Below are 26,577 nucleotides of genomic sequence, written 5' to 3'. Positions count from 1 at the left end.
ATTTAAATTAGTTAAATAATTATTATATTAAGAGTCAAAAGTAGTATTAAACATATGCACTTGTTGGCCTAAAAAAAAAGTGAAAAACACAAGGGTTATTCATGTATATGAATATGATTTGTCCTTTATCGTCTATTCATGTATGTACATTTTCTCTTTCATGGGAACGAGGGCAAGGCACAAATTCTATCTTGATGCCGTTAAATCTGCGTCCACAGGCCACCCTCCGCTTTCCTACTTTTATCACTTAAAAAAAATCAAAAAGTTCATATTTTCAGCCAAAATAAATAAAATCAATTATTACTTTAACAAAAGTCATGAAGAAGGCAAATGAGGAACGGGGAATTCGCTACAAACCTGGCGATCCGAAGAATTAAAGGCAGCCATATAGGTTTGTCCACGTGGCAAGTTTGTGACAAAGCGTGTCTAGGTTTATGTTGTGTCTGTTTCGCGGAAGCGACGGTGGCTGGTTGTTCTATAACTGTTATCTGGGCGAAAGTGGTACTATGTGATGACTTAAAATTGTCGTATAAGATCACAACACTAAAGCTGATTAGGGTGTGGGCAGGTAAAATGCTGCCCGTCACACGCCCTTCCCTTGGAATGTGCTGTAAAACTGAACACAGTTTGGGGAATGCGAGGTCATAATAGTAAATTCCGGAAAAAGGGAGGCGGTATGTATGGGGATAGTGCTCGTTCCGCGTCTCACTGTTACTGTGGTGTGGGTTTTGTGTGGGACAAGCACACGCCCAAGCCCACTGTGTTTCCTCGCTTTCTTCTATCCCCTTCCTCCTTTTGTTTGGACGCCACTCCACCGCCATGCCGAAAAAGACCAAACTGTCCTTTTGCTTATTTGGCCCTCTCTCTTTTCCTTTATACTTGCCCTTTTTGCATCATTAAAGTTTATGCCTTTCGTCTAAACTATGCATTTTGCCACTTGTTGTCTCCCATGAAAATTACTTCTACCACTATCAACGTCTCTTTTTGATGTAAGTGAAAGGTAAGATGTGTTTTTTTTTTTTTTAAAAAACAAACAAGTGAATGATAATGAAATCGATATCAAGTTTACAGGTGCTCATGATTTGACTGTTCGACATCCAAACTGACGAAGAGATCAGAATGGAGGCATCAAGCAGAATAGGAAGCATATTTTTTTTTGGTTGAGTTCAATTATCACTTATTGACAGTAGTAACTAATCTCTTTACATCATGAGTTTTTTTGAAAAGATTTTAACATTGGCCATGAACACCAGATATCCAATCCCATTAGATACGGAGTGTATATTAACATGCCCATATATAGTAAAGGTTTCATTTCATCCTTCGGGAAAATGACTCCTGTCTGATTTCCCTGAAGGCATGTGCGCCAACTTAGCTGAAAACGGTGGCTTTGGCTCCTAGCTTGCTTCTACCATTCTTTTAAATTGTGTTCGACTATAGTGATAACTTGTGCTGACAATACCTATTAGCAATCTTTAAGCAGTAAATTCTTCGGTGTGCAATTGCATAGATTTTTGAGGGAGGGATTAAATAAATTTTAACTGCATGAAGAGTTTAGGAACCTGATTCCCTGAAAACAAAATTTAAATTAAGTTACGTTATTTATAATTTATATACAAAATGATTTGCTATAATTATTTTGTATGCATTATTTTGCATATATGCATGCATGTATAGCGCCAGAAGAAAAAAACGTGGGAAGCGCTGACTGCTTTATTTTATTTATTTTTCTTGAACTATTTCCTCTAATGAAGCTTTTGCATATTTTTATTACTTAAAATATGTTTTTTTTAAATTCCCATTACCTAAAACGTGTTTTAATTGCCCCCAAAATGCACTCGCTTGACACCAATCTCCCATCGGGTGTACCAATTATTCGTTTGGAGTTTAAACTAGTAATTAAGGGGGGAATAGTAGTAGCGCAAGAAACACATAATTTAGTTCCGTTTGGTACGAAGAGTGAAAGAAGAAATTAAGAATGATTCCTCGTACCTATAAATAACAAAATAATCAAAACTGAACATTTATTTATTATTTATTGACGACGCAGGAACGTAATAAACATCACATGGATCACCTTTATTTCTGCTTGTAATAAAATCATTTTCCAGTAACGAAGACCTGACCCCCCCCCAAAAAAAAAAGGCTAGTTGATCAGTCGATTTCAAAACGTCGGAAAATTAATCTTTTGGCTAATTTGACAATACGGCCCTTAAGTGGACTATTGTCATTAATTATTACCCCTCCGTTCTTTATTATAAGAGACATTTGATACTTATAGTATGTTCTCATATATAAGAGACACTTAAAAGTTGTCTCTAGTTTTTTGTATTGATTTCATATTTTACCCCGATTTATTTTGTCTCCAACTCATATTCTCTCTCCCTCCCACTTCTCTTTCTTTTAATAATTTAATTGTTCTCTCTCATACTCTCTCTCCTTATTAATAGGGACGTTGTTGAAAAAAAACATTACACTTTTTACACATTAATTGTCCTCAACTAATTTTAACTGTTTTTTTTATCAATGTAATTTGGTTATTTGTCTCTTATAATAAAGAACGGAGGGAGTAGTTATTATGAGAAAAAGTACTAAGGCATTCTCGACAACCTTATGGCATATAGCCAAGAAAAAGGGGGTAATGTGAAATGTGGTGGGCGTGAGATATCGTGAAGAAGAAGTGAAATTATGAAATTTGAAGGAATTACTCCATAATGAGTGCCAAGCAAGTTGAAGGGATGGAATTATAATTAAGAAGCCACAGTTACAGTGGACTCCCTAATTTTATTTATTAATTAAAGCGTGCATGGCTTCTACGGTCCATGTATTAGGAAATTCTAGGGTCTTCATTCAGTGCTCATCACAGCGATGAGCATGATATGCTTATCATTGTAATACAATCTAAACCATCTAAAACTGATATGGATGGTTCAAATTTAGAATTTTTAATATACAATTTTTTCAATAATAAATTTATTTTTTAAAGATATGTTAGTTATAATACTATTTTGATTTTAAATTCTGTATCTATTAAAATAAAAATTTAAATATATAAAAAATTTAAATTTAATTTGAACCATCTAAAATTGATTTGGATGATTCAAATTGTGATGAGCATTTTATACTCATCACAATGATGAGCACAGAATGTGCTTCCGAAATTGTTGCTAACAAAGTAGAATCAGAAAATCTTCTCATTTTTACACCTCAAGTTTCCACTAGTGATCTCTTTCTTTTTTCTTTTTTTTTCCTTTCAAAATTTCTTCAGCGTTTTGGAGTGATCGTCAAAAGGAGTTCAATAACAAGCTTTCAGAATGTTGTCATGTTCAATTAGTAGTAGTATTTTGCATTTCATAACTGGCATTAATTTTCTGCTTCGCCTTTTGCTCTGCTTCTTCAACCTAAGGGCTGTTTTAGTTGGAGGCATTTTCAGAATGAAACAGCATTGATGACGCCATGAATGTGGACATCGTTGGCCTTTTTTATATGAATTAATATGGCATGAATATCGGCGATGCCACGTGGCTCTCCAAGGATATTTCCACTGGATCCTTTTTAACAACATCATTCATCGATGGCGGCACAAGACGAGGACCCCAAGAGCTGTATGTGTGGTGAGAAATCAGGTGGTAGCATTTACGTGGAGTGTGTGCCTTTCCCAGACAATTCGGGTAATCCTGCGTCCCCTCCCACTCACCAGCACCAACCTATCAACGCTCATTACCTGAACCTACGGCTGCTTCTTTAATGGTGGTGGGTTGGGGGTTCCTCATTTAACACATGAACACAAGAAATCCGTATTCCTTCCGTCCATGTTATAAGAAACAACAACTGCTAAAATTATGCAGTTTAACATGTTAATTTTTTTGTATTTTTTCAATTACACTCTTATTTATAAAGAGAGTACATGAAAAATAATAAATGAAAATTTACTAAAGAGAGATTATAAATAGCATATATTTAATGTATATGAAAGTTTTAAAAAAAAAAACTGGTTTAAAATTTCAGACAAAAATAATTTCTTTTTTGATATTTAGGGCCACTAGATAGATATAGTTTCTATGGAAGGAGTAACTTGAAAACGGGGAGAGGGGGAGGAAGAGAGAAATACAGATAATCCTTATTATATGCCTCATATAGTCCTGTCGTTCAAATTCAATGCTGCTTCGATATATTTTAAGAAAGGAAGGAGTAATGTTTCAGGAATGAGTGCATGTTATAAATGAGGGAAGTTGAGTAGAAGATGCACCTTGCGAGGACGGTATCTTATTCTATGTACAGATACAAAGTTACAAACACAGCTGGTGACGTATGTGATGAAAGAAATCTTCACTTTTAAGTTTCATTTCGAGAAGCCTCGTAATATAAACTCAGGGTGATTTATAATTCAAGAGACTTTCCCTTTGATATATTATCTCTAATCTTAATTATAAGACTTTATTTATAATCAACAAACGAGATCTTATAATTAGGATCGGAAGTAATATTTTGTTTTGTAGAGTTGTTATATTCATAACAATCTCATGTTAGCACTTATAACTCAAGAATGGGACGGAAGGAGGAACGAAAAGAATATGCCTTAAAATCTTGAACGTGGGGTCGGAATGAAGAATCCAATATTGGAGACTATTGTATAGGCAGCATAGCGAGGCGGAGAAGAATCGAGAGGAGTTGTATCAAAAAAAAAAAAAAAATGAAGAAGAAGAATATTGAGGAGTTGTGTTCATAGGATTCCAGTGAGGCAGCAAACTAAAAGGCGTGTTTATGGAGGCTTTGAACTCTGAAGATGTGGCCTCCACCTACAAAGCGTCTTTGACCTCACTTCCCCCCCCCCCCCTCTTCTCCTTTCATCTTTTCCATAAGCTATGTAACTAAATCCTACTCTGCGTCACCAAGATATTACAACATGTGCGGTTTTATATTTGTAAGATAAAACGACCAGTGCGACTTGGAATGTAACAACGACACCTGTATATGTAAATGCGAGGTGTCATTTTGAAAGAGTTTGATGTTGCATGTGCTGAATTAATCGCTGCATTTGCATCTTAACATGATCCGATTCTCGCACTTGTGAGACAGAATTGAGCGGTAAATGAACGGACTTCAGCTCCCTCACATATTCCCCCTCCCCTGGAAAGAAGTTTTGTCGTCTTTTTAACAAGGCAACATAATGATTATTTATTACTATTGTTTTCCCCTTTCACATCTCTATGTAATGTTGATATGAAAGATTTCTCTGTTCACGGGATGACCAATAATTCATATCTTCATACAAGTACAACACAACTCCGATCCAGAGCATCGTGTTATCTTGATCCAATTTACATCTCTTTTACTATATCTGTATTTTTTTGGGTGAAATTACTGCAGCCAAACACCTCCACGTTAAAAGTCAAATTCGTTTTAAGATGCTTCAGCACTAACCTTTGGCGTGTCCGTGAAAATGGAAGGACGAAAGTGCCCCCATGCTTTTGCCGGTGGGAATGAACAAGTTTGTTGGAATTGAGGAAGCAATAAAGTTTGAAGTTCTAATGGGAAAAATTGTAATAGGATCTCATATAAAAATAATTACTCCTCCGACTTTAAATATAAAAACCTTATATATATTAGTATAAGGGTTTTGTATTTAGAACCAGAAAAATAAAAAAACTTTAATAACAAATAAAGAGTTATTATTTTTTATTTTGAAATTTGTCACTATGAGTAGCTCAGCAATCATCTTGCTTCCTTGAGATTTAATTGCAATTCTCTAATTCTAATTCTAATAATGAATGCTGGATAATAGTTTAGAATGGTTGGAGGTAAGTTAAAGGCTGTTAACGGGTTCTTAACTGTATGGTAATTTCCGATCTTGGTTTCTTGGTTGCATGTTGTTACTTTTCCGGAGGACGGATTCAGAGGACGGGCAGACTCTCGCTCTGGTCTTCGAGCAGCTTGTACGTTTCAAGAGCAAGCCTTCTGATTTCTCGTTTGTTTTATTTGTTTGTTTCTAAAGCATGAAATGGCCGTGATGATCTCCATTCTCCAGGATCTTTTACCCACTGTGCCCCTCAATACTCCACAAAGTGTACCCACCTAACTAGGAAATCTTTTATTAATTTTTTTCTCCAAAAATAGCAATAGGAATATTTGGTTAAAAGTAATATTATTTTTCACAAAAAAGATGTGTAATTTTTATAGGAAAAATTGTAAAAAAAGACCTTGGAATTGCAAAAACGCAGATAGGGACCCTTGACAACTTCACTTTAGGTTTTGACAAGAATAATATGCTCTGAAGTTGTCAAAACCCAAAGTGAAGTTGTCAAGGGTCCCTATCTGCGTTTTTGCAATTCCAAGGTCTTTTTTTGCAATTTTTCCATTTTTATATCATTTCTAAATAATCATACGTTTTATTTTTAATAAAAATATAACAAATGTTTTTTCTTATTCAATTCGTTCCAATCCCCCCCCCCCATTTCATTTTACTTCATTATTTATTTATCCGGTTGCTTGAAAATTCCCCAGGAACGTCCTACTAAACACTAAACAGCGGAGACATCGCAGAAGGAAGAGCTTCACAGCAACCGCATAGTGGCTGCAGGCCAGGACTTTGGATCTTTCCCCGAGACAGGTTGAACATGGGGTGGCTATTTCATCTTCTCTTTCTCTGCTCGCTGGGTCTCGCTGGTAAGTAACAGTGCGATACTGGAGCCTGGGCTTCCATTCTTGTAAAGCTCACAACTTTTCCCATCAGTGTAGGCAATGTGGGGTTTCTTCTTGCTCTTAGTTTCTCCCAAAACCCTTCATATCTTCTTGTTTCCTGTTTCGTAGGTGCCAGTCAAGAATCTATTGAACTCTTGAATCTCTGTGAGACAACCGAAGAGGTCTTACAAGCTTCATCTCGCTAGGAGCTCAGCGGAAAGTTGGCTCAGGTCTCACGTTCTGTACCCTGCGACGAAAATCACCACCATTGTTGTGGGCAACTCTGTCCTCTGCCACAGAGACCGAGAACAAAATGTCGGTTTGACTCTGGTTTCTTTGAAGAATGTCTATCACTCCCTGAAGAGGTGGGGCTTGGAGAAAGAAATCAAAGTTTCTGTTCCTTTATATCTAGACTGTTTGCATCCAAACTCTGCTTCTTACAAAGATGATTTGAGAATGGTCGAGCCTCTGATAGACTATCTCCGAAGTGTTAACTCCACCCTCTCTGTTATTCCACATTCGGATTTCTCTCAATTTTCGGATAAAAGCCTCAGCTTGGTGTCTTCTCACTTAGAGTCTATGAAAAAGTTTGGATTTTTCCATCTGATCAACATCAATGTTATCGCCACAGTCCCAAAAGAAAGAAAACCCATAATGAGAAAGCTTTCGTTTTTGGGTTCCACCCTCATGGGTACTTTCCCTGTAAGACCAACCCCATTACCGGAGATTGCAGAACCCCCATTACATTCCACTTTTGGTCAGCCTGCTCCTTCCCATGCAGCCACAAATCCTGCTCCACTATCTCAAATAAGTTCTCCTCCGATGCCTTCTTTTGCTCCAGAACTGCCACCATTCGCTGTTCCGGCTAGTTCTCCTCATGGTTTCAGTCTACCTCCTTGTAACCCAATCGACAATGGCTCGCCTCAACCAGATATAGGGATGGTTCAGAAGTTGTGGTGTGTGGCAAAGCCTAGTGTTCCAGCCGAAACATTGCAAGAGGCCATGGACTATGCTTGTGGGGCTGGTGGTGCTGATTGTCAGGAGATCAATCCTCAAGGCAATTGCTATAACCCTGACACCGTGGTTGCTCATGCTTCTTATGCTTTCAATAGCTATTGGCAGAAGCACAAGAGAAATGGCGGGACATGCGACTTTGGAGGAACCGCCATGTTGATAAGTTCTGACCCAAGTATGGATTACATTTTCGTTTCATCAAATATCAGATTCGTCTAATGATTGATTCTTACGTGGTTAGAATTATCTGTTTTCTTTTGCTAACATAGTGCGATATGTTTGCAGGTTTCCTTCACTGTCGGTTTGTTCTCAGTTAGAATGAGTGATATGTGCGCGTAAAACAAGGCTGGTGACCTTCTTTTGCTTCCATCAAGATTCTGATGCTCATCTTAGGACGTTGCCGTTGGATTTATTTTGCTGTTAGTAATTGCTTTCAATATGATGATGATTGTAACGACCATGTGTGAAATAGGACACAGATCCTCTCAGTATGAAGTAGGGACGCAGAGAATTTATGTTGCTCTAACTTGTTGACCAAGTTTAAGTCTAACTTTATTAGATGAATGCGACGGAGTGCTTGTTTTGCTGTTTATGATATATTCTTGTTGATGATTTAGATTCTTGAAAATTGAAAATGTTGATGATCAGACCCGTTGAGAGACTCCGAATTGATCAAACTAGCTGGTGTTTTCTTTCTGAACTATTCATGCGACTTTGAATCCGAAAAGAAGATAAACATAGTTGCATAGATTATGACTCTCATGATTAATGCCCATTGGCCTAAATAGGGCTCCTGCAACTAACCCAGTTTTGTGAGGGGGGGGGCTTATATGGTGGTCTCAAATTAATATGAATTTGTTCCTGATTTGATTCAGCCAATTTGACCAGCAAACCTTCTGTTGGTTTTCTTTTGTTTAGAGATTGTTAACAGTCAAATATTTGTCCCATTTCGTGCCAAACTGACTTATATTTATCATCCCTGTGATTTTCCTATTGCACTTCCCGTTACATGGTTCCTACTAGCTGGCTATTTTCGTTTCTTCCCCCTTTTCTTTCTAAAAGTATATGTTGAGAAGAAGGAAAGGAGATTAGTGAAAGAGAACTAAAGAACAAGGATAGAATATGCCAGCTCATGAGGAGGGACCAGAGGTTGAGTGCGTTTACGAATACGTACTTTGAGAAGAGACAAACATAAAGAAAGAAGCATGAAAAAGATGTGTCTAACGTACCACACAGTACCCAAGTCAAATTCAGAGTCTTATTGCGTTCCTTGGCTGCACAACTTTTTTGTCCTTGAAGCTAGCATTTTGGATTGGGATTCATTCTATCGAATGTGGATATTTTTAACTAAACAAGGGACGATAAAACAGACAATGACCATATCAGGCGGTGAGATACACAAGGGCCACTCCTCTCTTCATTTCCTCTTCATTTCTTCACTGTTGAGAGATTTTATTATTTCAGTAGTTTTATTTCCTCTATTTTTTTTTTTTATTTTCTGTACTTAAGATGTTTTATTATTTTACTCATTGGAGGGATTGTACTCTCTTCCTCTTTTCAGCATATTGCAATTTTCCTTTTTTTTTAATTACATAAATCAAAAAAAAACAATAAATTTGCAATGTATATATTTACGCTATATTTATGTCAGAAGACCCCAATAGGAGGCTTACTGATGTCACATTAAATTAGAAAAATTTTGTAAATAATTTGGTTCCTTCTTCCTCCGCATTTAAGACTATATTATGTGAGATGATACACAATTACAAATTGAACTTCTATAATTGATATAAATCTCCCATTTGGCTCCTTTTTTTTCCTAATGAAAAACTGCATCATTAATCAAAGAGATACTCCCCTAAGCCTAGTTAAAGCACCAGCCCGCAGGTTGTTCTCTTCAGGTAAATCTGTGAAACTTTTTTCCCCCCTTGCCAACAAGTCTCCGAAACTTGTCACTAGGCCCTCGTAAATTATAGTTCTAACTTCCTCATTCATCTCACGATAAGGATGGCTAACCACGTTCTCTCTTAAAATCAGATTATTCCCTTGCGCACTATCAGTCTGCATTTTGATTTTTCTCAAGCCCTTGTTTCCCTTCGGCTCCTTTTCGAAAAGAGAAAAAAGAACCCTTATAAAATCAACTAAACTGTTCTAGTGTACTCTAAACTATGAAAAAAGAAGAGCAAATGGCAAGAACAGGCCTCACATAGTGGTCTCCTTTCTGCATCCGCTGCATTGACTTGGCTTAATGGCTTTCGTATGATCGCTCAGCGTCACTGTTATTGGAATCATGAGAGCTATCTTTATTCTGCATACAAACAAAAACATCATCACAATTAACAAGCAACGCAACCCATGTTAACCTAAAATCAAACCACTCCCAAATATTTTTTTTTTGAAAAAAGCAACAAAAGAAAGGGGCAAATCACCAGGCATAAAACTCGTTATATTAATTAGAAAAAGAATCATTTTTCAGTAATCAGCATACAGCAATGTCACAATTACCAAGAAAGATGCAAATAATTTCCAGTGAAGTTTCCAGTTTCTATATCTTTGATCTGACAGATTCAAAACTCATAGAGAACCCCCCGCCTGAGGAGGCATCTTTATTTCCTTCACTAGCTGCAACATAATTGCTCTATAATGATTTAAGGCCATTCCTTACATAAGTAACAAGGGCGACAAACAACCGTCAAGCAAAATATATAGTAGAAGAATAAAATTCAAAAGGTACTCCGTGAAACCTCAATATTAATAAACATACTCAACAATAGCACCATCATACGGAGATTCCAAGATTTAACAACAAAAATCTACTATAGTTTTTTCTGCAGCAAGTATCAATAATCTCAGTAGGTTGATAATTGGTTTGAAATATTTAAACCAAAAACGAACGGACCTTTTTAGTGATACCCTGAGCAGACATAACTTCGTAAAGCTTGTGCATGAGCATTTCCTCTTCCACCTACAAGAAGATCTCCAGCAGTCAGGCATTATAGTTTATGACAATTATTTTATGATTTAGTATGTTTAGTACAGTCATTGCCAAAATAATTTCACCAAACTAAATTGGAATACAAGAATAGCAATAAGTCCGTCAAGAAGCTGGTAAAGAGCCAATAGAATCAGCTCAAACCTTCCGTAAGAAAAAAGAGGAAAAAAAGCTTCAAAGATTAAAATTACAGCTATGAGCTATCTGTAGTTAGAGAGGTCAGCACGTTTAGAGCTATATAGACAACCTCATCTAGCTGCATGGGATAGTTGATAAACAAGGGCGATATGGAGCAACAAATTTACTGTGATATTAAAGCATCACAGATCACAGTGCAGATAGAAAATAGTAGTTCATATTGTTTTGTCTCTTACAAGTTGCAATTACATCTTAGAGCCTGTATCATCCTTACTAGGAGATAAACAGAACCTACAGCAAAGCCGCAGGCGGATATAGTTTTTAAAGTGTATGGAAATATAAGAAACCTGAAGTTTTTGCAGCTCGTGAACCATTAACCTGTAGGATTCCATGAGGAACTCGTTCTGCCTATCCAAATGCCTGTTAATGGCATGATTAAAAAACCACTTGATTCAAACAAAACCGCTAAGTTAGTGTTAAAAGCATCGGTTCTAGGATTACTTAAGTAAATCTCCGCAGTGCTTCGAGTTAAGCTGTTCAGGCTCCATTCTAAGAGACGAGGGACAATCAAAGCCAGCAATAGTTGCTCGAGATCAGAAAAAACAAAGGACAGACTTAATTGGAACTTGTCTTCTTCAAACTCGAAAACCGAAGCGAAAACTTTATATCACCAGCGGAATTTCAATTTAAATAGAAGCAAAAATCAAAAGAATTATTAGCCCCATTGAGCAGAGGCTAGAGGCTACAAATCAGACGGCACAGGCTCTCTAATTTAGACGGTGCTAGCACTGAGAGGGAGAGAGAGGGGAGACCACACCGCCATTCCATTCCATTCGAATTCGATTTCCAGGTGGGAAAGACTGCGGGCCAGTCTCGCCTGCAAATCACCGACGACCGAGACGAGTCAATACTTCTTTTCGACGCGCTTTCCCTCTGCAGTTGGCGGCAGGTTTGAAAGTAGAGGAGCTCGCTTGGGCCGGGCTGAAGCTAAAGGGTGGAGTTGACGAACGAGATAGTTCGCGTTTTGTGACTTTCTTCACGCATGCAGGCACGCACTTTTTCCCTGTTGACTTTTTGGGCTTTCAACATAGAACTTCACTTAAGCACACTGTATGAGGCCCATAATGAACCTAAGCCCACTATAATTCGGATTTTCCTTTTGACTACTGCCAAATTCATATAACTTCCGCCTTCTTATGTACCAAAAACCTACAAACTTGATATGACTTAACCTAAAGCCGTCTCAACAATTATGACTACAAAAAATCAGATTAAAATTCATTGTGACTCAGAAATTTAGGCGTTGCTTAAAATTAATTAGCTCTCGTACATTAAAACTTGTCTGAAAATTTGAGTGACAATTTACTCTACGTTAAATAAAAGGAAAGCACTCAGACATAAATATCTTAAAAATTATGAAGACAAAATACAATGTTAATTCAACCGCATATATATTGAATAAACTAAAGTCAGAGAGGAGAATCTTGAGAATATACGCAGTAATGATAATATTGCAAAAATGGAGGTCATGATGGTCTCTTTTGGGATGGGTATACAGATGCTACGCCATTTCAAGCTTCACGATTCGTCATCATACATAAACATGATGACCACCACGATGTGCAAATGCACCTTTTTTTTTTTCAATTTTTTTTTTTTTTGGCCTTCACATGCAATGAAACTGAGTCTGAGATACAATATCGCCTTTTGATGTTCTGCTAAAGTAGTGTTCATAACCAAGAAGGCAACATATAGCCTCCTTATTCGAACAGAATAGCCAAAGCTCTTTGTCAGCTAAGTAACTGCAACCTTCCTGCGTATACAGCAAAGTTTTATGATGAAGTAATAGTTAATGACTTTGATGTTTTTAAAAATATGGATATGTGTGTCCAAATTAGGCCGACTCTGAACAGCGAGAATGGGTTTTAGATACTGTTTCATCAATAATACGATATGCAGACAATGGTTGGTGAATAGGCACTTTCAGAGAGAAAAAGTTAGATAGTAAGAAGCCAAGAAGCAAAAAGCCTAACTTTGATGAGGATTGTGGACCATGAGACCGAGCAGCTTGTGGGCACCGTTCAGTGCCGTGGCTTCAATCTCGAAAGCTATCGTTCACACGCATACCATCAAACCTAGCTAGCTAGGAGAGCTGTAGTGTAGGGATAATTCTCTATAAACCTAGTGGATATTATTATTCTTGGCCAAACCAGTGACCACGTAACTAAATCATTGAAGAAGCTCACTATTTCCGGTTCAACTGCAATGGATATTTCAAGTTTGCTTCTGCTTGTTTCGTCGTCTTGCGTTAATCTCCCATCCCATATGGACCAAAGGAATATTTTTGACGTCTTTTGGCAGATTCCTCATGGAAGTACGTAATATTTCTCATCACTCGCGAGTCTGACTAATTCGGAGAATGGGCTAATTAAAGTTCATTTTTATGGTTCACAGGTTAAAAGTCTACGTTGTGCATGTTCTTCAATCAAGTTGGCAGAAAATTTAAGCAGTGTCAAGTACATATATGCTTGATTAGCTGAAAATGACATCCACTGATCATATGGCAGATATTTGAAAATGATGTTTTCGTCAACAAATCATTACACCTCTCTATGTGCCCGAATTTTTTTCCCCTTATGTATGTTCTCGTGCATGTTCTCTTATCTCCAGCATATAATTGATTCACCAAACACATTCATTGAACTTCTCTGATATGTGCCAAAGAAGAATATCACATACTATTCCATTATTCCTCCCCTACTGGCAGTTGAGGAGATTAACGTTACGTTAACTGGCCATTAAAACAATGACTTTTAATTATTGGACAGTGCTTTTAACTCTTATAATTAGTTCATGTCTTGGGCAATTATTAATTATTCGTAAAAGTTCTCCATGGAACTTAATAATGAGAATCAAAGGCCATGTGCCTTGTGATAATTACTGAAACCTCAGCAAACCCAGAAAAACCTTCTCGGTGCCCACTTTAAAATTAGATTATTCCTGTCTGAGTTGTAAATTTATCCATCACATACGATTCCCTGAGGTTTGCTTTTGAGCATGCCTTTTTCTGGGTTTTTTTAATTCGAGAGTTACAGAATTTGCTCCGTTACTTGTACCAAAGGTGCCCTTATACCTGAAAAAAACTATTATGGGTGCCCTTGATTTAAGGACGTCTGGATGGTCCCCTCCTCAAGTTAGGCATTTCAGTTGAGCTGGAAAGACGAGTTCTTTTGAAAAAGTTAGAAAATAATGTTGAGCACGACCATCAAATGGCATGCCCACATGGGATAAGTCAAAATTCCACACATTGTTTGGACCATAATACGTGTACAAGTCATCTTATCCACAATGCTCTTTTACGTTTTTACGTTATAATTGACAAGTCGTGTGTATATCGGCCGGCGACCTCGATAGCTAAAGGTTTTCTTGGCGGTTTTTAAAATTTGGAAATCTTCTCTCAGAATTGTTTAACTCTTTGAATAGTGTTATTTTCATTGTCGTTAACCTTCAGAGTTCTATCAGATCTTTTCTTCGTATTAATTAGATGAAATTAAAACCCGACAACCTGTATGAATATAATCTTTCAAGATTGGGGCATACTAACATGCTCCATTTTTATAATTAAGGGTTACGACAGTTTTTCAGGAATCCATCTCATTTTCTTGTAGATCCTACAGGTCCAAACTGTTGTTACTTGCAACACCATCTGCATCCGATGCGCCAGAAAACGTAATTCTTTTCATTGTTTAATCTTCTTCTCTCTGTTTTTGGGGTGAGCGAGAAAACGTAGGTTCACATTATTATATGCATGTGATATGAGGCAGTTTCTGCGTTTCCTTCTGATTTTCTGGGGAAAAGATTCTTGATAGAAGGGAAAAAAATATAAACAAATGTAGGCATTATCATGGGGATGTGCTAGAGAAAGCGAATACGATAAAACCAAGTGACAGTCTTCTGTATTTTATATTGGCATCGGAAGAAGCAGATCAGAGCAATGCATGTGAGATGATTGGCAGAGGAAAAGCATTGTGGTCACAATTTGACCAATGTGCGCAGACCAGATTAACCAAACGCAACCCGAATTCGTCAGATTAGTCACATTATATAAGGAAGGGAGATGAGCCAAGTATTTATTCTTCGTAGCAGTTCAGAGAGAACAAACCAAATTTTGACATCCGATCCATGTACTTCAAGTTTTAGAGAAGAGCGAGGTATAATTACTTGTCTATTTATTAACTGGTTGCAAGAGAAGAAGCCAGGTAATAAAGGCCATGTTAGAAATTCAAATACTTGTTAGAAATTAAAGAGGACTCGTTTATGCCAGAAAATGCCCCGATTAATTAGTAATATATTTCCTTGCAAGAAATTTTATGCAAGCAAGATATGGTATCTCTTCAACTTCAATAATGGCATATCTATCTAACCTAATCTAAATAATACATATTGTATGAAACGGTGATTCTTCATAAGATCCTCTTGATTCATTATATCAGAAACATTAGATTGGGAAACTGAACGTCTAGACTCAATTCAATTTATAATTTAATTATTTTGATTATAAATCTAAGAGCTTGTGAACCAGAACAAATATAATAGCCAACCTAATAAAATCAACAGAGAGTAAATTAAAATATTTATAATAATGAACAATGGGATGAGCATGATTCAGAGAGAACGTAGAGAAATAGAGTGGTCCTTGTGTACAAAACGGGGGTCGGGGTAGCGGAGGGGCTAAATTGGGTTCACAGGCTGAAACGAACGGAGCACAAAAAAGTGGCGCCTGTCAGACGGGCGTGCGTTACATAACATTACATTGCATGCTGCATTCTGCATAGTGGTGGGGGAGAGAGAAAGAGACTAAATACGTGGGTGGGGGCCTCGTGGTGGTGTTCATCATTCCCACTTTCGATCGTGAAGTTGCTCTATTTCCGAGCTACGCAGACCTCAATCGACCTCCTTCATTCATTCACTTCTAAAGTGTACCAAGAACTAATTATCGCTGCTTTTCCAAATTCTAATTTTTTAACTATATCTCCTTTAAAATAATACAGCGCTGTAGTTCAATTAAATGCTTTTCTAGCTTTAGGGGAAGTAAGAAGGGTGGGGAGATTGGGAAAGAGAGAGGTGGTGGTGGTGGCGGCGAGGGGCGGGGACGAAGGTGCTGATTCAAAGGCTCTGAAGCAGAGAGAGAGAGAAGATAGTGTTGTGTGTGGGAACATTCTGAGATAGGTTGGCCTCTTGTGTTTGTGTAGTTGTGGGGGCTGTCAAAGGTGAAGAGGAACAGCTCATCTTTTTTGAAGGTGATCTTTTCGGTTCGGTTGGGTGGTTTCTGTGATATGTGGGGCTCTGTGAAGATATAGTGCTATTCATGCACTGAACTTTATGTTTGTTGGGGTGCCCCATTTCAGATCTCTCACCGTATTGGGCCACCATCCCTCTCCTCGCAAGTTTTCTGCTTGTATTCCTCTCTTTGTCCTACAATCCTCTGCTCTCTCAAATATTCCCCTCTGGTATGCTTCCGTTTGATTGATTTCTTTTCTTTCATCTGGTCTTTTTACCTTTTGCCTGTTTCCCTGCTGCTTTACGCTCGCTCTTTCTGTTTTACATCTTCCAATCCTGCCATGTTCATTGGGTTGATTTCTCCCCTGCAGGTTTCTTAATCTAGATTCTGATAAAATGTTCCTTTTTCTACCCATTCTTTAAATTCGAAAGAGCCTTTTTTCTGCCACTGGCTAAAAATTTTCGGTTGCGAAACGTGTACGACGATCTTTGGCCAGAAACCATCAAAATTGATGCCTTTTGTCGATGATGTTGGGTGGTTTCCCTTCCTCAAACTCATACCGAGATATTCTGTGTTGTGATTGTAGGTTCTATGGCCTTAATGGAGGGACAAAGCTGAAACGTGGCTAGCGAAGGAATGTTGATCATAGGATTTGGGGTTCTAAATTCTAAAACTGTGTGGACCCGAAAAGGGTCTTGCTCATGTCTTGACTCCGTTGGGAATAACAAAGAAGGAAGGAAGAAGGCAGATATCTAGACTCACAAACATATAATATATACATACTAGGCGGTGGTGTCAGTCTTGAACAAGTGGGTGTGTCTCTGGTTTTGAGAAATTTATATAGGTTCGAGGTACTCTGTTGGCAATGTCCCCCTAACATGACCATATTTGCCGGACTCATTGGGTTGTGTTACCAATTTAGTAAGCAATCTCTTCTTTGAGTCCCTTCCATTCCAAGCGAAATAAAATATACACAGAAACCCCTTCCACCTCCTCTTACTGGCCTTGGCTTCTGGTAAAGATTCGGTCATACTAGGAAATTATTACTCCTAATTCTATTTGATACATCTTCCATCTACTTGAATTTTTCCGCCTTACTCATATTCCTTTGTTATATCCGTAAACTCGGGTTTGGGTTTCATAGCGGAGAGTCGCTATTTGGGTTACCGGTGGCGATAGCTGAACGCCTGAACCTAGGGATTGGATCCAATAGGGAAAACGGACCCACTTATACTTCGCTTCAGCCAAGATGAAGTTTATGAAACTGGGATCTAAGCCTGATTCTTTCCAGACTGACGGCGATAATATCAGGTGTGAGATCTGTGCAAAATATATTTGCTTTTTTATTTAGCTCTTGCTCAGAATCTGCATAATGGGTCTGTTATTGCTCCCATATATTATTCATTCTCTTTGGAATTTCATTTTTGGTTTCCTTTCAGTTTGAATCCTGTTCTGATTTTATTGTTCTTGTGCCTTATTTCAATGTCAGTAGATTAGTATGCTTTTATTTTGAATCAGTTCATACTTTGTACAGTTTGTGTTGGTGGAACTGCACAAAAAAAAAAAAAAAGAGTTATGGGGACGCACCCACAAAATCAATACAAATATGGACGGAAGCAGCTATTGCTGTCGGAGAATTATTCGCAGTCGAAATATCTACATATTGATACCACTGAAATTTGACTTTTATTACGCACTAGATTGGCCAATTATCTTATTCTTCGAATAGATAACTTGAAGATGCTCTGGACCCGAATTATCATGTTTTTAACATCTACTTCCTGATTTTCTGTTCTACTCCACAGTAAATGATTTGCTCAATTGTATTTAGTATAATGACAGGGTTGGTTCCCTTTTACTTTTCTTTCAAGGGTAATCATCCATCCATCTTCTCTATTATATTTTAACCATAGTAAAGTGGAATAGCCTTACTGAAATGATGTTACCATATATATAAGTTTTCTGGAAGTTGATCTAAGTGTAGACATTGCTCAGGGGAAATGATGGAAGTATGAGTGCCTTCGATCTTAAGAGGATAGGAGTCTCGAAAGTTTTTAAATAATTTTGAACTCATAATTTTGAACTCAAAGTTTATTTTTTCTATCCTTACAACATAGTTCTTATTCTGACTTCAATTTTAGCCACAGCCATTGTGAGGCGTAACCCACCTTCTCACAGTAGCCTCATTTGGTTGGACGCATGCCTGCATCTTTGCTATACTCCCGGACAACATCTGTTTCATGCTTAATTTTATTTAACTTACTGCGTGCTTTCAGCAGATATAGAAAAGGAGACATAGTTCTTCGCTTTGTGTATTTGTATTCTAATGTGTGCAAATTGGGAAATTTGTACTCACAGAAATCATGTCTTTGCATTTACCTGAGATCCAGCAGATCATATGTATCTTTTATTATTATTATGTTTTTATTATTTAATTTTGTTTCTTCTTTTTCTATTCTTCTTGATTTGTTCATTCCTTGGAAGTCACATGAACTGGCATATATGCATGCAGGTATGTGGCAACTGAGTTGGCAAGTGACATAGTCATTAATGTTGGAGATGTAAAGTTTTATCTCCATAAGGTAAGAAATCTAACATTTCGACTATGTTTGATATCCATAAAAGGAATTTGAGGGAAGGGAAAGATGAGGAAAAGTAGTTTTCGTTTTGTTTGGCATGACATAGTGACTTTTTTAGTAGTCTGATCCATAGCTTAGACAAGATCTAAGCCTGTTATTTTTCTTGTCAATTAGTGCTTCTGTCCCTCTTTCTATAAAGGGAATTCAGTAGCTGTTTAGGGGGAAAATGACTAGTTTTATGTTCCTTCTTATTTTTCATCAAATTGAAAGGGTAGAACAAAAGTTGCCGTTGTTCATGGATACTTCTACTGTATTATGACGACTAGAGCCTGGCACTCTTGTAGGATGTAATTATGTATGCGCTCTGAATCATTCACTTGACAAGGGCGTTTGACTATACTTTTCTAACAATAAGTGCTATAGCAGTAGGATGGGATTGCAGATGACATTAACATTAGAAAGATATTAATGATATAACCATTTTTTTCATCCCAACTACTATAGTTTCGATGTTTGTAGATGAATGGTTGGTTAAAAATGTTAATATCTTCTGCTTATGTTTTTCTGGGTCGGTTGTGACTTTATTTTCAATTAATATCTACAGTTTCCTCTTTTGTCCAAAAGTGCACGCATGCAAAAGCTGGTTGCAAACACCAACGAGGCCAACAATGATGAAGTCAACATCCATGACATTCCTGGAGGTCCTGCTGCTTTTGAAATATGTGCGAAGTTCTGTTATGGTATGACAGTCACTCTCAATGCATACAATGTCGTCGCAGCTCGTTGTGCAGCAGAATATCTTGAAATGTATGAAACTGTTGAAAAAGGTAACCTTATCTACAAGATTGAAGTTTTCCTCAGCTCAAGCATTTTCAGGAGCTGGAAGGACTCAATTATTGTTCTACAAACCTCCAAGTCTCTCCTTCCATGGTCTGAGGAACTTAAGGTAGTAAGCCACTGCCTTGACTCAATAGCTAACAAGGCTTTAATGGATCCATCTAAAGTGGAGTGGTCATACACATATAACAGAAAAAAGCTCCCACATGAAAATGGTAATGATCCTCACTGGAATGGTGTGAGGAAGCAGCAGATGGTTCCAAAGGACTGGTGGGTGGAAGACCTCTGTGAACTCCAACTTGATCTCTATAAGCGTGTCATAACTACAATCATAACTAAAGGCAATGTTTCCAGTGCCGTGATTGGAGAAGCTTTGAGTGCTTATGTTTCAAGAAGGCTGCCGGGTTTTAATAAGGGTGTGATCCAGGGTGGTGATGTCATGAAGTATAGATTAGTGTTGGAGACAATTATTCAGCTACTACCTGTGGAGACACGCAGTATCTCCTGCAGTTTCTTGTTGAAGTTACTGAGAGCAGCTATTCTTTTGGAATGTGATGAGTTGGAAAGAATGGAATTGATGGGGAGAATAGGCCCGCATCTTGATGAGGCTACAGTGGCTGATCTTTTGTTTCGGGCGCCAGCTGATGAGACAACTATGTTTGATGTTGATACAGTGCAAAGGCTAGTCGAAGAGTTTGTGGCATGTGAACGAAATGCAGAGTCTGATTCTCTGATGGAAGATGAACTGCAGGAGATCAGAAGGCCCAGGATAATATCAGAGGCATCTAAGGTTAAGGTAGCAAAACTGGTGGATGGCTACCTAGCTGAGATTGCTCGTGATCCAAACTTACCTGTTTCAAAATTTCTTAATCTTGCTGAGCTGGTATCGGCTTTCCCAATACCATGTCATGATGACCTTTATCGTGCTATCGACATGTATTTAAAGGTGAGCACCTCATACATGTCCAATCAGGTTTTAGCTACTTTTTCTTCGTTCTCATTTGTTTGTCCTGAATTCCTGATTGTATTGGACGAGGTTCCTAATATACGACTAGTATATTTAAACATACGCTTCTGTATTACTCACCTTACCTCCCCTTAGCGTGGGAGATATTCCATTTGGTCAAAAAACAATGAACTCTAACTGACATGATCTGTTTTGTTCATTCGTTGTTTGATGGTGTCTAGTACTCAGCCAATAGAAATACCATTGAAGTTTCAAAACTGACTTTGATTGTTGACTTCACAAAAGAACAGTTACAGTCCAACACCAATCAAACAAGTTCCTCAGGCTTAATTTCTTTACATATGATGCAGGAACATCCCGGAATCAGTAAGAGCGATGCGAAAAGAATATGTAGATTGATGGATTGCAGGAAGTTATCTGCAGAAGCCTGCATGCATGCAGTGCAGAATGAGAGGCTTCCCTTGCGTGTTGTCGTGCAGGTCCTCTTTTTCGAGCAGCTGAGAGCTTCAACATCATCGTCAGGGCAGAACACTCCTGATCTGCCAGGGTCAGTTAGGGCCTTGCTTCCTGGAGGATCTCACGGCAGCTCAAGGTCTACTACAACCAATACTGAAGATGAATGGGATGGCACGGCAGAAGAAATGAAAGCTCTCAAAGGAGACCTTGCTACAATGAAGCTACCAAGAGGAGACAGCGGACGAGGTAGTGATATAAACAGCAACGATAGTGGTAAATGCAATGGTGAAAAAGTTGCTGCAGGCAAAACAAAAGGTTTCCGTATATCAAAGAAAATATTTTCGAAGATTTGGTCAAGCAAAGAAGGAAATGGCGAGATCACTAGCTCTGATACTTCTGAAAGCCCTGCTTCTACTGTTGTTGAGGAAACAAAGTCCACCCCATCCAGAAGTAGGAGGCACTCTGTATCTTAAAATTGCTTGGTATTGGATCATTTGTATAATCTTACTCAACGGTAGCTATAGGAGCTAGGGCTTACTGACATCTTGCACTTGATTCGTCAATGGAAGACTTGGAAAGTATGAAGCACCAGGAAACGTAGTTTCCGTGTTGAATGTGTCTGTATAATTTTCCCAGAGATGCATTTTTCGATTAGCCAATGTTGTCGTCGTTTGTCTTTGTTGGAATAGAGAAGGGCTAATAACACTGACCCGGTTTTGTTGTACCATAATGAAAAGGAATGTCATTATTGCTTTGTACTCCTTTGCCTCATTTCTCCCTCTTAAATCCCTCAAAATTATTGATTTCTGACTCTTTTGGGCCATAACAATTTACAACTTGGTTCATATATAAACAAAACCACTGCTTCCTTCTTCTTTAATCTGAGTTTTTACTGAATGACCAAGCTAAGTTTCCGGGAAACATCCAAGTATCTTAGACTACTACGTTCATAATAAACTAATTAATAATATGATCGAACTCGAAAGGGAGTATGTCTAAGTTAATATCAAAGGACCATGACATAAGAAGAGCAACACCAAAATCTGAAGTATAATTTCAGCTGTGGATTCATTAGAATCTATAGCAGTTTGCTTTTAAGTTTGAGGCTAAGCCCCTCTGATTTTTCTTTCCTTCTTTCTGGTCCAAGTGATTAATGAGGCTCAACATACATATTTCCTGAAATGCCATAACACCACGAGGTCCGTGCGCCAGTATTAGCATCATGATGTAATGGGCCAACCATCTGACATATCAGATTAGCTAGCTCAGTCAATTAATAGCTTCCAGCCTAAGTTATAATACTTAATACGGTTCCCATCTATACTTGAAGTTAACTTATTATAGATTAATGATTTAATTAAGAGATTCAATTACTACATGCATTCACAGTAGTTAATTAAGCTACTATAAGTCGTGATTAAAGTTGACCTTAAAAAAAAAGAAAAAATCAACCAACTTTTACTCGGTTGCTTCAAACTATTTCAGAGGGAGAATTGCAACAAGGCACACAAAAAAAAAAGAATATAATTATTAAAAAGTTCTAATGACAATTAAACAGTATGTAATAACAAGTTTCAGTATAGGAAATAACAATTTTTAGCTTATTATTAGGACTTTTTTTTGGTAATTATGATTCTTTTTTGAAACTTTATTGTAATTCTCTCTCTTTTTTTTTAAACTTTGTACTGTGCAAGACTCCATTAATCTGACGAGAAAAACAGGGACTTTTAATTTAATAACAATGCATGATTAGTAGTTAGGAAAGGTTATATTATAACAGGTCAGTCAAAGTAGGTAAATTTGCCTTGGATTATTATATATATCAATCAGAACTGACTTTCTTTTTTAGATCCCTGCTCAACCCATGCATGTGGACCTATATATAAAATATTTACGAGGAACTTTTCAAAGCATTAAATTCAAATAGAGGAGATAAAGAGAAAGATTACTCCTCCAAGATATTATAATAATTAAAAACCCGTTGACGTAGAACAGAAGACAACCAAACAAAATTGATGGAGTGTGATTAATTAGGCATTTGTCCGTGCCAATATTTATTCTTCTCATCATCATCTTCTTCTTCAAAACCCAACTAGCCAGCCAGCCAGTGAGTCAACGAAGCAAGGAAGCGACAGAAAAGAAGGTAAAATGCTAACGGACGACAAAAGTAGGAGACAATCCAAACAACCCTAATTGTTTCTTTCGACAGTGAACGAACATTCACCCATTTTATTAATAATCCACACTGTTAATTAATCAATCCATCACCATTCTTTAATGACCTTTTGCATTTGATGCTCGATCTGAAATGGGAATCTCTGATCTCCCTTTTTTTTTTTTTGGCGGCTTCGTTTTTAAAGAAATATAAGTGGATAGTTACATGTGCAATGACGAGAGGTGGTTGTGCTTATATTATTTGGATATAGCTTGGAGCTTACGCAATGATTTCTATCAATGTAATCTTGGGAGAGCATTTTGATATTGAGGTTCCTGGTAATCTTACCTTAATTATGTGGAACGCATACCTGAAATTCCTGATGATTTTTATTGTCATCGACGCCAGTTATATCTTGTGAAAATGACATGAAGTATATATATTAATGGATAGCACTTGACACGTTATGAATATTTGCGAACTAATTTTAACTATTTGTATAAATTATTTTTATCTATATGTGTGTGTACATATATATATATATAGAGAGAGAGAGAGAGAGAGAGAGAGCAACAGGATGTCATCGTGAATTATATGGTGGGATTATTTGATATGCAAAGTTGCTATGTGAGCTAGCTAGATACAAATATAGATAGGTTATTAGCTGTGTGATTAGAAAAGCAATTTGACAATGAGGTCGGAGTCAATCCTAATCTGATGATAAAGTTTAGCATTATATTAAGCTTTTTAACTGCTAATGGATGTAGGTACTAATTAACCGCCTGGTCAATCCACGCCCATCGGCCCTATGATCCATATTGACTTGGAAATTTACCAAATTATCCCAAACCTTTGGAAATTAAAAAGTTATTATTTGCTCATGTCAAGAATAATACCACCTCCCGTTCTTAATATAAGACTTCATTTTATTTTTATTTTGATCCTAATTATACGATCCCAATCCATTTTGTCTCTCATATTTATGCTTTTTTTTTCTAAGATAGTCTTTCTAATAATGGTAGTTCTAACCAATACACTTGATTAGCAAGAATATTTTAGGAAAGACATCACTTATTTATTACTCCTCCGGTCCTAATTATAAGACCCAATTGACTTATTTGAGGAAATTAAGGAAGTAAGTTAAGTTGGTTATTTATAATAAATAAGTGTTGTCATTCCTAAAATATCCTTGCTAATTAAGTATATTGGCTAAAACTATCATTATTAGAAGGATTATCTTGGAAAAAAATGCATAAATATAAGAGACAAAATGGATTGGGTCTTATAATTAGGACCAAATAAAAAGTCAAATTGGGTCTTATAATAAGGACCGGAGGAATACAACTAACTAAGTTAACTTATTTTTTTTAATTTCTTTAAATTAATTAACTAGTTCTTATAATTAAAATGAGAGGTAGTACTATTTTAGAATAAATATGACGTACATAGCACAGGCATCTATTCTTATTGGCGCGCGGATGCTTGTCTTTTATTTATGTATGCATTCTTCTTCTTTTTGCCAGCTCGTTGATTTAATTTTGTTAATATTAAACATTACCTCCGGTCTTTAATATGAAATCTTGTTCGATTTTTATTTTGATCATAAATATAAGATCCTAATCCATTTTGTCTCTCATATTTATAAATTTTTTCCAACGTAGTCCTTCTAACAATGATAATTCTAACCAACACACTTAATTAGCGAGGATATTTTAGAAAAAATAACACCTATTTATTACAAATGACTAACTTAACTTCTTTTCTTAATTTCATCAAATTAGTCAACTAGCTCTTATAATTAGAACCGGAAGTAATACGACTTATTTACTTAATATAAAAACTAGTTTCTTTAATATTTCTAAACTAGTTAATATATATATATATATATATATATATAGAAAAGGCGTTATATATTGTGAATTGCAGAAGTGTGTTGTGATGGGATATCTTTGAGAGAAGAAGAAATGAGCAGGGGAAAAGAGAGAGAGAGGGAGTGTGAGCGTGCGAGAGAGAAAGTGATGGGGGTAAGTTATCGTGGTTGAGATTGGATGAGATGGTTGCATATCAAAAGAATGGAGGGAGTGAAAAAGGAAAAGGAAGTTGGGTGCTGGCGAGTACTAGTAGAAACGAAGAAAGGATGGGGGGAAAGAAGGAAGGGGAGTGACACGTGGCGTTCACAAGAGAGCGTTGCTGCAACCGTCTCCATCACGACACTTGTGATTACCATTATAAGTGATCTTGAGGGCAATCCCGTGAAAGGTGCCCGTGTTGGGATCGCTGTTTGTTTCGGTTTCATGTGTTCCATTACCCCTTCCCCCATCCTCTTCCACAATTATATTCACACTCGCCCCCTACTCAATTTAAATTAAACACAAATAAAAATACTTGTCCTTTTCACGTTCTTATCGTTCAGTCTCATCGCCAACCATCCCAACACTTACATGCTCCATACCTTTTCCCCTCTTTTATTATTATTGTTGTTGTTAATCTCCCTTTTAACCTCAGTTCACTCACTCCCATTTAAAAGCACCCACACCAACCCCCCCACTTGCGTGCCCAGCTTCCCCATTTAAACTCACCCCAATCACATCCCCACCTATTTATTTATATTAAAATTTCAGATGATCCCAGTTTGAGGATATAAATATAGAATTATTTTTGCCAACCCATTTGCTTCCTCCACATTTCCATCTTGCATTATACTATTCTCCGAATCAGAACCTTATGCGCAGGTGGTTTCCTTTGCGTCACCAGCCCCTACACACACACACAAACAAGTTCTTGGAAATTAAGTCCTATTTTAATTATACCAGGTACAGTCACCCAAATTAAACTCGTCACTCAATGAAAACGAGAGTAATGGTCGATGCTTAGGTCAGAACAACAAGAACTTATTCCGTGTGGTTTTATCAATATATGTATAAATATTAGTTCCTTAATTTGCCCAGCCTTTCAAAGAAAAAGCACGCTAATTAACCTCCCAATTAGAGCTGATTAGTGTTCGATGCAAGAAAGCGCGTCCTAAAAATTATATATACCAAAAAAAACAAAGAAGGAACGAAAAACAGGCACACAGAGAGGTGATAGGGAGGGGCTAAACATGGGGATGGTGAGGAGGCCTGGACATAAAATTAAATAATGGGCACCATTTGATTCCCACTAGCCTCAATAAGAAAGATACTAGGAACCCAATAAAACAAAGCTGGCTAGGATAAGGTCCCCACCCGCGGGCATATTATCAGGGACACAGGATATAGTCCCTAAAAGGTTCTTTAAGAAAAGCTTTGCGACACGGACAAAACACACCCTCAGGATACTCCATTCCTACCGTCACTCCCCTCTCTCCAGTCGCGCTCCTCCTTCCCCCCATTACAGTTAGAGAGGTCTCTAGCATTAGCATGCCTTTCAATTTATGCATTTCCCAAAAAAATTTGTATAAAGCTAAAGTCGAAAAGACGATAGGTAAACAACACTAGA

The 26,577-nt window shown here is 37.3% G+C and overlaps 3 protein-coding genes across 8 annotated transcripts; 2 read left to right on the top strand and 1 right to left on the bottom strand.

The window, feature by feature from the left end:
- Positions 1-5,443: 5,443 nt before the first annotated feature.
- Positions 5,444-8,357, top strand: LOC114722370 (glucan endo-1,3-beta-glucosidase 13). Its single transcript, XM_028908385.1, is given in 6 exon segments — positions 5,444-5,491; positions 5,786-5,838; positions 6,530-6,666; positions 6,811-6,889; positions 6,891-7,870; positions 7,981-8,357. Coding segments are annotated over 6 exon segments (1,329 nt in total). The 3' UTR covers positions 8,013-8,357.
- A 991-nt stretch (positions 8,358-9,348) lies between these two features.
- Positions 9,349-11,741, bottom strand: LOC114722351 (uncharacterized). Of its 3 annotated transcripts, none has more exons than XM_028908361.1 (5): positions 11,327-11,739; positions 11,173-11,245; positions 10,595-10,660; positions 9,902-10,003; positions 9,349-9,798 (listed from the first exon to the last, which is right to left on the bottom strand). In XM_028908361.1, the coding sequence occupies exons 1-4, from the start codon at positions 11,371-11,373 to the stop codon at positions 9,941-9,943; spliced, it is 249 nt and encodes an 82-aa protein (XP_028764194.1). In that variant the 5' UTR covers positions 11,374-11,739; the 3' UTR covers positions 9,349-9,798; positions 9,902-9,940. The 3 variants fall into 3 exon arrangements, 2 of the variants coding, with proteins under 2 accessions (XP_028764194.1, XP_028764193.1); XR_003738156.1 differs by lacking the exon at positions 9,349-9,798 and adding an exon at positions 10,201-10,317 and having other exon boundaries at positions 9,930-10,003; positions 11,327-11,741; XM_028908360.1 differs by having other exon boundaries at positions 9,349-10,003.
- Positions 11,742-15,608: 3,867 nt separating this feature from the next.
- On the top strand, positions 15,609-21,703 carry LOC114722352 (BTB/POZ domain-containing protein NPY5). Of its 4 annotated transcripts, none has more exons than XM_028908365.1 (6): positions 15,609-16,125; positions 16,234-16,335; positions 16,693-17,417; positions 18,619-18,688; positions 19,290-20,468; positions 20,840-21,703. In XM_028908365.1, exons 3-6 carry the CDS (start codon positions 17,356-17,358, stop codon positions 21,416-21,418), a joined length of 1,890 nt encoding a protein of 629 aa, XP_028764198.1. In that variant the 5' UTR covers positions 15,609-16,125; positions 16,234-16,335; positions 16,693-17,355; the 3' UTR covers positions 21,419-21,703. The 4 variants fall into 4 exon arrangements, with proteins under 4 accessions (XP_028764198.1, XP_028764196.1, XP_028764197.1 ...); XM_028908366.1 differs by adding an exon at positions 17,641-17,978 and having other exon boundaries at positions 15,612-16,335; XM_028908363.1 differs by having other exon boundaries at positions 15,609-16,335.
- Positions 21,704-26,577: the final 4,874 nt, after the last annotated feature.

The sequence above is a fragment of the Neltuma alba genome, unplaced genomic scaffold (genome assembly GCF_004799145.2).
Source record: "Neltuma alba isolate B1F8T4 unplaced genomic scaffold, ASM479914v2 tig00012090_pilon, whole genome shotgun sequence".
Taxonomy (NCBI): Eukaryota; Viridiplantae; Streptophyta; class Magnoliopsida; order Fabales; family Fabaceae; genus Neltuma; species Neltuma alba.
Note: the sequence above shows the minus strand (reverse complement) of the source record. Positions and strands in the feature narration are given on the sequence as shown.

Excerpts from the sequence above, each read along its gene's own strand:
- LOC114722351 (XM_028908360.1), bottom strand. The coding sequence starts at position 11,373 with ATGGAGCCTGAACAGCTTAACTCGAAGCACTGCGGAGATTTACTTAA. Across the intron at positions 11,246-11,326 it reads CACTGCGGAGATTTACTTAA|GCATTTGGATAGGCAGAACG; the intron begins GTAATCCTAGAA and ends TGCCATTAACAG. Across the intron at positions 10,004-10,594 it reads CTCAGGGTATCACTAAAAAG|AATAAAGATAGCTCTCATGA; the intron begins GTCCGTTCGTTT and ends GTTTGTATGCAG.
- LOC114722352 (XM_028908365.1), top strand. The coding sequence starts at position 17,356 with ATGAAGTTTATGAAACTGGGATCTAAGCCTGATTCTTTCCAGACTGAC. Across the intron at positions 18,689-19,289 it reads TAAAGTTTTATCTCCATAAG|TTTCCTCTTTTGTCCAAAAG; the intron begins GTAAGAAATCTA and ends TAATATCTACAG. Across the intron at positions 20,469-20,839 it reads CTATCGACATGTATTTAAAG|GAACATCCCGGAATCAGTAA; the intron begins GTGAGCACCTCA and ends CATATGATGCAG.